Here is a 14,727-nt window from a genome sequence, read left to right on the forward strand (position 1 = left end):
ACCCTCCAATCTGCAGGAACTCTACTAGAGTCTATAGAATCCTGTAAGATAACCACCAATGCATCCTCTATTTTTAGTGTCACTTCCTTAAGTACTCTGGGACGTAGATTATCAGGCCCTGGTGATTTATCAGCCTTCAATCCCATCAATCTCCCCAACACCATTTCTCTACTAATACTGATCTCCTTCAGTTCCTCCCTCTCACTACAACCTACATTCCCCAACATTTCTGGTATCTGATTTGTGTCCTCATTTGTGAGGACAGAATCAAAGTATGTATTTAGTTGCTCAGCTATTTCTTTGTCACCTATAATTCATTCCCCTGTGTCTGACTGTTAGGGACCTACATTTGTCTTTGCCAATCATTTTCTCTTCATGTACTTATAGAAACTTTTACAGTCAGTTTTTATGTTCCCTGCAAGCTTACTCTCGTACTTTATTTTCCCCATCTTAATCAATCCTTTCGTCCTTCATTGCTGAATTCTAAATTGCCCCAATCCTCAGACCTGTTGCTTTTCTTGACCAATTTGTATGCTCCTTCCTTGGATTGAATGCTGTCTCTAATTTTCCTTGTAAGCCATGGATTGGCCACCTTTTTTGTTTTGCAATTCCTCCAAGCACTCTTTGAATATTCGCTATTGCCTATCCACTGTCGTCCCTTTAGGTAACATTCCCCAATCAATTGAAGCTAATTCATGCCTCATATCACCGTAGTTTCCTTTATTAAGATTCGGGACCCTAGTCTCAGAATCAACTACTTAATTTGCCATCTTGATGAAAAATGCAATCATGTTATGGTCACTCATCCCCAAGGGATCTTGCACAACTAGATTGCCAATGATTCTATTTGCATTACACAGTACCCAATCTAGGATGGCCTGTTCTCTAGTTGGTTCCTCAATGTATTGTTCCAGAAAACCATTCCCATATACACTCCAGGAATTCCTCCTCTATGGTATTGTGGCTAATTTGATTTGCCCAATTTATATGCAGATTAAAATCACCCATTATTACAGATGTTCCTTAATCACGTGCATCTCTAATTTCCTGTTTAATGCCATTCCTACCATCACCACTGCAGTTTGGGGATCTATATTTAAAAAAAATCATTATTATTGTCACAAGTAGGCTTACAGTGGTTAGCACTGTTGCTTCACAGCGCCAGGGACACAGATTCGATTCCCAGCTTGGGTCACTTGTCTGTACAGAGTCTGCACGTTCTCGCCGTGTCTGCGTGGGTTTCCTCCGGGTGCTCCTATTTCCTCCCGCAAGTCCCGAAAGACATGCATGTTAGGTGAATTGGACATTCTGAATTCTCCCTCAGTGTTCCCAAAAAGCGCCGGAGTGTTGCGACTCAGGGATTTTCACAGTAACTTAATTGCAATGTTAATGTAAACCTTTTTGTGACACTAATAAATATTATTATTAATAAAGATTGTTATTATTATTACATTAACACTGCAATAAAGTTACTGTGAAAATCCCCTGGTCGCCACACTCCGGCGGCTGATCGGGTACACCGAGGGAGAATTCAGAATCTTGCAGTCCGATACTCTTTACAGCATGTAAATCACTCTTAGAATTAGTTATGCAGAACAGCATATTGTACACATTTACAGAGCCCGCAATTATATTTCAATTATATATATTTTGAAGCTGTTAGAAACTGACCATGTTGAAAATTATTTTGTGCTCGGGAATATGAAGCCACTGCAACAATTAACTGCATTCAATGTAAAACCCACAGAGAACTGTTACCCCACATTAAAAGTGTTTTCGATCAACATTTATCGCAAGCACTATATCACTTACCAGCAGTACAAAGAATAAGGAGAACACAAATGTGATAAAGTAAATGGGTCCAAGAATTTGGTTTGCCTGTTCAATTGCATGAAAATCAAAATCTCCAAGAATAATCCTAAATTGTGTAAAACTGAAAAGAAAATTTTATAGAATAAATTTGTTAAAACTTTATCTGCTGAACATAATACAAGTGATTGAACAGTAAAATGTTTAAACTAAACACTATTGAACAAAACGTTGGATGTAGTACATTCAGCCTTCAAACCATAAATTTATGAATGCAGAAATTTTCCAGTGCATTTTTCCTGACACTATTTCCTTTCCCATCAGTCGCCAAGGTTTGCTAACTTTTGAGCGGTGTGTTTGTGTGGGGGTAATTCAGTGGACTTCAGAAGAAACCATTTCCTGGAGTTGCAGGTAATATAATGGTTCAATACAACTTTCCTGATATTTGAAATTGTTCTTGGTGCATTTGTGATATCAATTGTTTTACCGTATGCTTCTGATTTTTTACAAGCCAAGGGAGATTAGCTGAGCAGCCTACATATACATTGTCACGTCAATTGTGTAGACTCAACTCAGTGGAGCAATTGACACGAAGAGGTGACAATAGTCCACTTGAGTGCATTGTAAAGTCACTGGCTGCCCAGATACATGTACACATCTCAAACACAAATCCCACCCACCACACGCACAGACATCTTGAGCAGAATGAATAAAGGTTCATGTCTCAATGACTTTCCTTGTCTAACGGGACCATACAGCACAGAAACTTAGAGACACATACAGAGTCCTGACCTATCAGGCACACACTACTACATTATGTCGATGAACCATCACCGGCAGAAAATTGTAGGCTGTAATTTCCCTGCACAGATCAAGGGCACAAATTCTAGGTCCACAGCACCTCTGAAGGTGGCACTAAGGAGGCCTAGCATTGTTTTGCCGGGATGCACAGTGGCACCACCAGAGTAAGCATCCATGCTATTGTCCCCAGTGCGTGTCCCCAAGGCTGCAAGGGTGGATAATCCTGATGTTGCACCTTCTGACTAGCTGATGTGATCCAGGATACTAAACTTAGGTCATGCAGGGCCAGGCAAAAAATTCAGACATCGCTCTGCAAACAAGCATGAAGCTGCGAGATAAGCCATACACCAAGCATTCCTTAATGATGAATTTTGAGAACCTCTGCTATTGCAAAACATCTGAAAGTACTTTAAAGCATTTTGGGAGGTGTTTCTTTGAGTTCTGCATTTGCCAAGAGATGCTGCCATGGCCTCACAAGGGTGGCAGAGGCTAATTGAACAGTCCACACACAAATTATACTGTAGGCATAGGGGCAGCAGTGCCAATGCCTCAGGATCTGGATCTGCAGCACAACAGGGAGATTGTTCAGAGGCAGCAGAGAGGAAAATCTTTGCACCACTCCCTCTTCTCACTTGGAGCCAGACTCTTCCATGCTCGACAGTGACAGAAAGCTGTCTGGCAGGCCAGTCAGTGCACCTGTGATGAGATATGTTATCATGTTTACTATTTTGGGGGACTATTGTGTTATTCAGTGAAGAATGTTTGTGGGTCTGTGTATAAAAATAGCTGAGCTGGAGACTGATTGTCTGGTAGGGTTTGAAACACGAAAAGAGTGTAGATGTTAAATACATGCACTTGTAGTAGGTACGTGAATTTTCGATAAGTAAATAAGCAAATGAGTAGAGATTTGTATTAGGAGATAAGTAAAGGTTTGGATTTTTTGCTGTTAACTTTCAAAGAGGAGTAAAACATTTTACAACTTGGAAAAGGTCATATATTAGCAAGGAAAGGTTATTCAAGTTTATTTGACCTGAAATTGGCAAGAGGGAGAACATGAAAAAAGTTTATATTTTGGGAATGTTAAGTTTCAAGGAGGGGCTAAGGACAATGGATCCAATGGTGAAAGAGAAAAAAGGGGCAGGATTTTCCGTCAGCTGATGCCGGAATCGGGAAACATGATTTGGTGGAGAATCGCGCGTCAGCTGAAAATCGTGGCTTGCGCCGGGGGCCAAACGGAATACCATACTCCAGCCCCCCGACAGCAGCGTGAATGTGTTCAACACCATACGACGGCAAGGCAAAGCCATGCAAATTGTTCAGTAAACGCCGTTGGCGCATCATTAACGGACCTGCCCAGTTATTCTCCAGGCCTCCAGCGATTCTCCGCCTCCACCAGCAGGAATTACTGTTGACGAGATTAACCTGTGGTATATGAAATCGGGAAGCAGATGCCGTGTCTGTTGAGGGAGAGAGAGGAGGTAGGACATGTCGGCTGTTGGTGCTGCCACTTGCCGGGGGGAGTAGCGAGAAGTGACAAGGAGATTGGTCATGGGGCCGAGGTGACACCCTGGGATCGGGGTGTCCAGGCACCGACTGCATTGCCGCAGCCTGCAAGGCAGCCATATTGCTAAGCACCCCACTGACCGCCCACCATGGCCCATGGTGGGTACCCCCACACACATCTGAGTCTTGATGCTCGCGGCCAAGGAGCACAGGGAGTGGACTGCCTCCCTCATGGACTGCGCCACATCATGCTGCGACTATGCCACCACCTTCTGGGTCTGTGCCACATCAGCCAGTGACTGCGCCAACTCCCTCTGCGTCTGTGCCATGTCGGCCAATGCCTGGGTAATGACGTTGATGTCCTCAGCCATGACCCGCTGTGACTGGGCCACACTCAGGAGTGTTGTTGCAGTGTCCAGGTGTCCCTGGCAAATGGCTGCCTGTGATAAGGCAGCCCTGTCCTGGGCCTCGGCCACTGCCTGCGCAGAGTGTCCCAGGCCTTGGACATCCTGACTCATGGCCGAAACCTTCGCCCCTAGGCCTCCACCATGGACACCATCCGTGCGGTGTTTACCCTGTCCCTGAGGTACCATCCATCTAGACACTGCTCTCCCTCAAAAACGTCAGAGATCTGTGAGCGCCCCAAGATATAACTATCATGGACGTTCCTTGGGAAATGGGCACACACCTACCTTATGTGCATTGTGTGGTCACAAACAAATTGGACATTGAGAGAGTGGAATCCCTTGAAGGTCGTGAATGGTGCCACATGGTTTCATGGAGACTGCAGGGCAACGAGGGTGTAGTCTATCACACCCTGCACCTGGGACATACCTGCTAAGCGGGCGAAGCAAATGGCCTTTGCGTCCTGGCTCACTTGGTCTCGGTCCAAGTTTTTATACTTGTGGGCCCTTGCATAAAGGGCATTGGTTACCCCCTTATGCATATATGAGGGGCAGAATGGGAAACGCCACACAAATCACCGGTGCTGCCCTGAAACGAGCCACTCGTAGTTAGAGTGACGGTAACTTAAAGGGCCACAGGCAGTAGGTGTCCTCCCATTCCATATGGTGCCACTCTTGAAGGAGTGGCAAAGGTGGTTCATCATCCCCAGGTACAGGCGCAGTTTTCTCCGACATTGAAGCTCCGACATCTCCAGGTAGGATGTCCGACATCGGAAGACCCTTTGCCGGTAGTGTCTCCTACAAGGCTCCACCACCTCTGGTGCTGCTCCGAGAACAACTATTAGTACAGCCCCCTCCCCTGTCCCCTGCAGGATGCTGGTGCTGGCCGGGCGCTGCGGCATGCCGATGGCTCTGCTGCTGCTCAATCACTATGAGTAGAAAAGCCAACTCAACTGGTTCCATGATTCCCCAGAGTCATGCACTGAAAAGAGGAGAACCTTGCCCCTCATCTCTCCATGCCTTTGGGACATCCACCCATGTGCTATCCCCATAGTGGGTGCCTGTCTACTAAGCTTCACACCCTCCCTTCTCTCACAGCCTCAACCCCACAGTTGTCCCTCTCAGCTCCACCAGGATGAGGTGTCTGGACCCTCGAGAGCGTCAGTGGCACCTTTCACCCAACCATTCTCCAACCTCCCCTCTCTCCCACACCTTACGCTATGTGGCAGGGCAGTTGAGTGGATCCGTGGGACCAGTGTCTGCATCCTCATCTCAAAGACACCCTCCCCCTTCATGGCCTTGAATGGGATGAGTGATGATAGACTACACCATGAAGCCTTGCATTGGGGTACACATCAGTGTCATCTGTGTAATGTTAACGCTTGTATGAGTATTAGAGTTAATGCTTGGGCCAATTCTTCCAAAGGGTTAAGAGCTTGACTCCAATCATTGACACTGATGGTGTAGCTTTGCAGATTTCATTGGCACAATTGACTAGTCAATGACGGGTGAGGTAGCAGATCAGGATAATGACTAGAGCAAAGCCTGCAATTAGCATGGCAAGTACATACCTGGAGGGCACCCTCATTCTCCCAGTTCACAGCCCAATTCACTAATTCCTGACAGTCAAACTTCCCTGACAAGTGGATTTGAAATTCAATACAGCTTAACCCCTTTGTCCTCACAGTGTTGCCTGAGTGTTGGGTTACACTCAATGAAGTTGTGCCCCCCAAGTGAGAGGGTCTTCATTCCTCATGAGGCAGGGATGCAACCCATTCTAGAGTCCTCCATGCAGCTGTTGCAGCCTGACCTCTCATGGAACACCACCCTCTGTTAGTACCTCCTGCCACCCACTTTCCAGCTCCAACTAAGTATGGGCAACCCCTCAGCGGTGATTTGGACACAAGCCCAGCAAGGAGGGCACAGGAAGTGATGCCTGCATGCCAGCCTCCAAACTCCCTTAAAGCAGAGGTGCCCCGAAGTGAATGGAAGGCAAGGCCCACTAGCAACCCCTCCCCTGAGACTGAGTGATTGAAGCCCCAGCCCCGGATTGAACTTATCTGTGTCCCTCAGGTCCTCTCTGGTGCACCCCGAGTAGTGAACAGCCTGGAGATTCATGGTTGCCTGAGTGCTCACCCCCGATATCTACCGCTGAGGTGAGGCTGCCAGGTTCACTTTTATCTAGACCTGTTGTAAATGGTGCCGGCGGGGAGTCACGCTTTGGCCTGTTGAATATTCAGTGAGGTGGGGGGATGGTTCGGAGTGTACTTGCTAATGACATGGTAATCCATTAAAATTAGGTTCCCAGGCTCCCACGGCGTGATTAGAGTTACTCAATCAGTGAATGGGGGGAATCACAAATCCCAATCATGCTGGATAGAACTGCATTTTACGATTCTATCTGGATTTTGAGTCCGTGAGGCGTTTCTCACTGATGGCTAGTGAAGGTTCAAAATCGCCCCAGAGTGTTGGCTGTGCACAATGTTCTGTCAGCAAAAGGCAGTTCGACTTGCTGAGCACAAAGAGGATGCCAACAATTAGGAATCTGCTCAACACTATGCTCCAATTATGGTAATGAGGTGAAAGCACGTAATTCACATACTTCTCCTTTCCAACATGCAGCAAGCAGAGAGACGGTATCCTCGTGGTAATGTCACTGGACTTGTAATCCCCGAGAGCCCAGGCTAATGCTCTGGGGACATATGTTCCAATCTCACTATGGAATTTAAATTCAATTAATACATCGAGAATATAAAACTAGTCTCAGTAATGGTGACTGTGCTAACTGCCATTGATTGCTGTAAAAACCCATCTGGCTCACTAATGTCCTTTTAGGAGGAAAATCTGCCATCCTTACCTGGTCTGGCCTACATGCGACGCCAGATTCACAGCAATGTGATTTATTCTTAACTGCCCAGAAAGCCACTCAGTTCCAGGGCAATTAAAGATGGGCAACAAGTGGTGGTGTTGTCCACATCCCATGAAGGCATTTTAGATGTCCCCCAAAAAACAGGACAGATGAATATTTAGCCCCAAATTCTCAAAGTTTGACAGTATTTTGTCTTGAGCTATGAGTAATTGGTTCAAAATAAACTTTGGACCTCTGCATGCCATAATAACGCGAGCGGCTGTCTGACCTGTATTGGACAATTGCTGTCAGATTGCCTGCTGACAGATGGAATGGGGTAATTTTTTTCCAGCCAAATTTTCTTTTGGATGACAACAATTATTGTGAACTTGAATGACTGCAGATAACCTTTCATTCTGCTGGAATAGCTCTGTCATCTATTCATCTCGGTTAGATTAGTAGCTAGTAGTTTAATAAAATCCTTGAGGAGAAAAGAAAATTGTGAATCTGAAACGAGAATAGAACATACTTGGGAAAACAGACCAAGTCCAAAAACACATGGAAAATGAAGTTGTGGAAAGAGTGAGGACCCTTTGCTGGCACTGAACAAGGAAGGATTGAGAATTCACCGTGCATTTCTACATCATCTGCTTTCCTTTCTCTCTTTATAATTAAATTAATGGCTGGACCAGTGTGAAGCACTTAACTGCTTTATATCTCTACTAATCCATAAATAACCTACTTGGACCGTATGTATTTTTCTGAATACTCAGTCATAGGAGTGTAGGAAAAGCTTGATTCTATGTCTACTCAATATTCAGATATTGCCATCTTAATACGTACATGCAGTTGCCAAAAGTGTGATATTGTTCCACCTGGGTACCAAAGATAAGGTAGCCCAACTGAGCATATCCAAAAAATACTATAAAAAACATAATGGCAAATCCAACAATGCCCTTGGCACAGCGAGACAGGGTTGTAGATAGTTGAGTCATTGTCATATTGAAACTAATATATTTGAAAATCTGAAAGGAAACAAACAAAAATGATTTAGAATTCCAAGTTAGACATGTTCAAGATGATTTTATCATTTATCTTCTGAGAAATATATATATTTTTCTTTATATATTTTCCCCCCTTGTCTTATCCCCCCTCGCCTTACCTTTTCTCCCCTTTGCTTCTCCTTTCCACCTACCCCTGTCACAGCTTACCCTCTGATTTTAGTTTCTCTTTTGTTTGACCTTTCACGCCTTTTATTCTCTCTGGGGACTGCCAATAGCACTCTTTACCCTTGGTTTCTGTGGCTATGACTCATCTTTCATTCCCTCACCCCACAGTATACATATCTCCTACTTTCTATGCCTTTTAGCTTTGGCAAAGGGTCATCTGGACTCGAAAGGTTAGCTCTTTTCTCTCCCTACAGATGCTGACAGACCTGCTGAGATTTTCCAGCATTTTCTCTTTTGGCTACAATGTAAGTTGTATGGTCATTACTCATTGATGTACACTGAACTACAATATGCACATTTCCTTTTATTATATCACGCTTCAAAAGTACTTCATTGCTGTTCTTTCAGATATGCTGAGGTCATGAAAAATTCTTTCTCTTTCTAGTAATAATAAGGTACAACATTATTAAGGTAAAGCCAAGTTACTTGAATTCTAATTAAACTACGGAATTTCTTTTTTTAAATATAAATTTAGAGTACCCAATTCATTTTTTCCAATTAAGGGGCAATTTAGTGCGGCCAATCCACCTACCCTGCACATCTTTGGGTTGTGGAGGCGAAACCCATGCAAACACGGGGAGAATGTGCAAACTCCACATGGACAGTGACCCAGAGCCGGGATCGAACCTGGGACCTTGGCTACGTGAAAACTAAGGCATTTCTAAGCATTGCCTGAGTTTCCACAGAGAGTCCACAAGTCTTACAGTAACAGGCTAGAGTAGCAGATAAGTATGAAAGTCATGCTCTAGATTTTAGATTATCTATAAACAGAGTCAAAGAAAGTCAATTAGTAACTGTAAAAACCTTTTCATGAAAGAAACATACAACAAAAATACCTTTATCCATGCGATGAAAACAGTAAATGCAATTATGATGTTATATCGGTTCTGCCAGAAAGCTAAGAAATAGAGGTTTTGGTAGGCGTCTGAATTTTCCAGAAGTTGCTCAAGTAATAAGGTCACTTTTATTGTACGATAGATGTTGTAAAAGATGGCTAGTAAAGAAAACTGTGGGTGAGAAAATGGAATCAAAATTAAAACTGATTTCACACTCAAGAGTTTAAGAATATAAAAGTGTCATTTGGTGAAATGGTGTAGTTTTTAGACCTCATATTGAAATTAGTTGTAAAAACTTTAGTTATCCAATAAGTGCGGAAGGGGTTAATTCTGTATTGATCTGTATTACACACAAGCTGTTTAGCTAAAGTTGTTAACTGGAGGAAGTCTGCCCTAGGACACACTCGCTGGTGAAAAGAGATAAGCCAAAGATGGTCATTATCAAGAATGATAATGAACAACGTAGGATCTTTTCACCATTTTTGTACTCGTGTCCGGTTGTCTGGGGGGGAAAAGACATAATCAAACAGAATTGTTATTACAGTTGGCATTTTAAACCTGGGAAGAACATTATACTTAGACACGATAGGTGATTGATGACCACATTACATTTCTTTGTACTGTTTGGATATTAAAATTAAATAGTCATGCACCTGTTACATAGAACATACAGTGCAGAAGGAGGCCATTTGGCCCATCGAGTCTGCACCGACCCACTTAAGCCCTCACTTCCACCTTATCCCCGTAACCCAATAACCCCTCCTAACCTTTTTGGTCTCGAAGGGCAATTTATCATGGCCAATCCACCTAGCCTGCATATCTTTGGACTGTGGGAGGAAACCGGAGCACCCGGAGGAAACCCACGCAGACATGGGGATAACGTGCAGACTCCGCACAGACAATGACCCAGCGGCGAATCGAACCTGGGACACCTGGCGCTGTGAAGTCACAGTGCTATCCACTTATGCTACTGTGCTGCCCTGCTGTTGTAATTGGTTAGTCAATCTCATATACTATGCACGATGTAAACCTAATCAATAGTTATGATTGGACATAGATAACTAGTAACAAATGATTGGTTTACGCTAATTTCTTGTAACCAAATCTGCAGTATATCTGCCGATACAAATCTGCCCTCTGCCGTCCCAACTTGGAATGCCATTAGCCCTGCTGAAACATTGTATTAAAGGCCTCGTTTGTAACTCCCAGAGTCTTCGGCTGGTTTCTTGTGAGTGGGAGAGTGAATACACTAAAGATGAATAGTGGTGCAATTGCCCGCAAAAGTCTTTGGCGATGAGGATGGGATTCACCCTGGCTAGGCACAAATACAGGATTTGATATGATGAGTATTATCTTTGATTATACTCTTGACTGGGTGCTGGCAAATAGCTTAGCCGACTGATGGGTGGATCCAACTCGGAGTAAACCAGACCAGGTTAAGCGAGTGGATGATAGGAGAGAAGCTTCTCTCTAGAGAACCCAAAGGGAGTGAAGTACATTTTGTGAAACTCCTCTCTAGAGTGGTGGGTGGGAGGGGGGGGGGGGGGGGGGGAAATTACATCCTGTGAAGCTCTGCTCTCGAGGGAGGGAGGGAGGGAAGTACACTCGATGAAGCTCCCCCCCGAGGAATCCCGGAGGAAACAAAGTATATTTTCTGAAGCTCTGCTCTAGGGGGCGGGAGGGAATGGAGTACAGAATGGTGACCTTTCCGGCAAAATGAACATCCCGACTTTGCACAAATTGTCTAGATTTCCTGTAGATTTTCTAGCACTGTTCAGATACTGCCTGATCTACCGACTGGGAATAGCGAAATAAAATAGACATATCAAAGTCAGAAAAAGCTAAATCCGAAAAGACAGAACTCGAGTTCATTGAGGAATGGGGAGGGGAAGGTACAGTGGCCCTTTTCCTGGCCCAGTAACATCACAAACTTATTGACAAAATGAAGCGCAGGGATGGATATCAGCGCATCTACCCCTGCACAACAAAAGCTGGTGGGAAGCCCAGATTCATGATGAGGCAGACAAGGCTATCGTTGTGATCCTTAGTCTCCACCTACAACAGGCTAAGATTCTGCAGGGACGGAATTTCAGCCCACCTGCAGCGGGTCCAGCGGCTGCTGTGGAGAAATTAGTTCTATGTTCTAGATGTCCCAGTACCAAATCTGACTGCCCCAATAGTACATATAGTGCATAGAACATACAGAAGGAGGCCATTCAGCCCATCAAGTCTACACTGACCCGCTTAAGCCCTCACTTCCACCCTATCCCCGTAACCCAAGAACCCCTCCTAGCGGCTAATAGCCGCTACAAAGAAAATTCAGACAGCTGTGGGCCACGGGAATGAGGAGAAGATAGTAGTAATAATAATAATCTTTATTGTCACAAGTAGGCTTACATTAACACTGCAATGAAATTACTGTGAAAAGTCCCTAGTCGCCGCACTCCGGCGTCTGTTCGGGTGCACTGAGGGAGAATTCAGAATATCCAATTCACCTAACAGCACGTCTTTTGGGACTTATGGGAGGAAACTGGAGCACCCGAAGGAAACCCACGCAGACACTGGGAGAACGTGCAGACTCAGCATAGACAGTGACCCAAGCTGGGAATCGAACCTGGGACCCTGGAGCTGCAAAGCAACAGAGCTAACCACTGTGCTACCATGCCGCCAACATAGAAACATAGAAAATAGGGCAGGAGGTGGCAGTCTGCTACATCATTCATCATGATCATGGCTGATCATCCAACTCAAATCAAAGCATTTGTCCTCCTCTGTATAATCCAGCTTTCCCTCCATAACCTTTGATCCCCTTCCTCCCGAGTGCTATGTCTAACTGCTTCTTGAAAACATACACGGTGAAACTTCCGGGTGCGGCGATGACCAGCTGAGTCGCACGTTTCGGCAGCTCCCTGTGAAACGGACTTTTGGGCTCTTGATAGGAGCCCCAACGGCAATTTTAACGGCTGAAAACACCGTGCGGTAAACCAGAAGGGTGTTCCCCCTGGACACGGATGGAAAAAGGAGAGGAAAGTGGCCGGATTGCAGCGGATCCTTTGGAACAACGGCAAGGAAGGCAAGCAGAAACCAAGATGGCGTCGGAAGGTGGCAGTTTCATATGGGGCCCTGAACAACAAGAGTTTTTGAAACGCTGCGTGGAGGAGATAAAAAAGGAAATGAAGAAAGAGTTGTTGGCCCCGATATTACAGGCGATTGAAGGGCTGAAAGAGGAACAAAAGACCCAGGAGCAGGAGCTTCGGGTCGTGAAGGCGAAAGCAGCAGAGAATGAAAACGATATACAGGGCCTGGTGGTGAAGTCGGAGATACAGGAGGCACACCAGAAACGATCTGTGGAGAGGTTGGAGGCACTGGAAAATAACGCAAGGAGGAACAACTTGAGGATTCTTGGCCTTCCTGAAGGTGTGGAGGGGGCGGACGTCGGGGCATATGTGAGCACGATGCTGCACTCGTTAATGGGAGTGGAGGCCCCGACGGGTCCGTTGGAGGTGGAGGGGGCATACCGGGTTATGGTGCGAGGATCGAGAGCAGGAGAAGCTCCCAGAGCCATAGTGGTGAGATTTCTCCGTTTTAAGGATAGAGAAATGGTCCTTAGATGGGCGAAGAAAACTCGGTGTAGTAAATGGGAGAACGCGGTGATCCGCCTCTATCAAGATTGGAGTGCGGAGGTGGCGAGAAGGAGGGCGAGCTTTAATCGGGCCAAAGCGGTACTTCACAAAAAAAAGATAAAGTTTGGAATGCTGCAACCGGCAAGACTGTGGGTCACATATCAAGGGAGGCACCACTACTTTGAGACGGCGGATGAAGCGTGGATTTTTATTGTAGAAGAAAAATTGGAATGATTGGACTACGAAAATGAACGTTTGGACAAAGTGGTGGGACGAGTGGGGGGGGGGCGAAGAGGGATTGTATGATTAATCCTGCGGTATGGTAACTTTTCTTTCTCCCACAGGTGGTGATGGGGGGAGGTGGGGAGGGAGAGGAGATGGGGCGTTGGCCATGGGAGGCGGGGCCGAGGGAGAGGCGCGGGCTTGGTTCCCGCGCTATGATAATTATGGCGGGAATAGAGAAGCAGGAAGGAGGGGGCGCCGCACGGGGCGAGCCGTGATCACGGGGGAAGCCGAGGTCAGCCAGAGTTTGCTGACTTCTGGGAGCAACATGGGGGGAGTAATTACGCTAGCGGGGGGTCTAGCGGGGGGGGGGGGGGGGGAGGGGGGAATTACTGGGTTGCTGCTGCTGGGGAAAGGGGGGAGTGGGTACGGGAAAGGATGGGCGGGGGGGCACCGTCTGGGAGAAATACAGCTGCGTGGGAACTGGGCGAGAAGCTGGAAAAAGATGATGGCTAACCGGCAAGGGGGGGGGGGGGGGTGGGAAGCCCCCCAACTCGGCTGATCACGTGGAACGTGAGGGGGCTTAACGGGCCGATAAAGAGGGCACGAGTACTCGCACACCTTAAGAAACTTAAAGCAGATGTGGTCATGTTACAGGAAACGCACCTGAAACTGATAGATCAGGTTAGGTTGCGCAAAGGATGGGTAGGGCAGGTGTTCCATTCGGGGCTGGATGCGAAAAACAGGGGGGTGGCTATATTAGTGGGGAAGCGGGTAATGTTCGAGGCAAAGACTATAGTGGTGGATAACGGGGGCAGATACGTGATGGTGAGTGGCAAATTACAGGGAGAGATGGTGGTGTTGGTAAACGTGTATGCCCCGAATTGGGACGATGCCAATTTTATGAGGCGAATGCTAGGACGCATCCCAGACCTAGAGACCGGAAAGCTGATAATGGGGGGATACTTTAACACGGTGTTGGAACCAAGGCTGGATAGGTCGAAGTCCAGGACTGGTAGGAGGCCGGCAGCAGCCAAGGTGCTTAAGGATTTTATGGAGCAGATGGGAGGGGTGGACCCGTGGAGATTCAGTAGACCTAGGAGTAAGGAGTTCTTGTTTTTCTCCTATGTCCATAAAGTCTATTCACGCATAGACTTTTTTGTGTTGGGTAGGGCATTGATCCCGAGGGTGAGGGGAACGGAATATACGGCTATAGCCATTTCGGATCATGCCCCACACTGGGTAGACTTGGAGATAGGGGAGGAAACAAGAGGGCGTCCACCCTGGAGAATGGACATGGGACTAATGGCGGATGAGGGGGTGTGCTTAAGGGTGAGGGGATGCATTGAAAAGTACTTGGAACTCAATGACAATGGGGAGGTTCAGGTGGGAGTGGTCTGGGAGGCGTTGAAGGCGGTGGTTAGGGGGGAGCTGATATCAATAAGGACACAT

At 46.3% G+C, this 14,727-nt stretch overlaps 1 protein-coding gene across 1 annotated transcript in view; it reads right to left on the reverse strand.

Annotated features, from left to right (window-relative positions):
• LOC140426972 (polycystin-2-like protein 2) overlaps positions 1-14,727 on the reverse strand; it is a 141,125-nt gene that overhangs the window by 34,215 nt on the left and 92,183 nt on the right. The window contains exons 7-9 of the mRNA XM_072512309.1: positions 9,431-9,601; positions 8,209-8,390; positions 1,813-1,933 (exon numbers count right to left, since the gene is read on the reverse strand). Of these exons, the coding sequence (XP_072368410.1) occupies positions 1,813-1,933; positions 8,209-8,390; positions 9,431-9,601 (474 nt within the window). The remainder of the gene's footprint in view (positions 1-1,812; positions 1,934-8,208; positions 8,391-9,430; positions 9,602-14,727) is intronic.

This window comes from Scyliorhinus torazame, chromosome 7 (assembly GCF_047496885.1).
Source record: "Scyliorhinus torazame isolate Kashiwa2021f chromosome 7, sScyTor2.1, whole genome shotgun sequence".
In the NCBI taxonomy this organism is placed as follows: domain Eukaryota; kingdom Metazoa; phylum Chordata; class Chondrichthyes; order Carcharhiniformes; family Scyliorhinidae; genus Scyliorhinus; species Scyliorhinus torazame.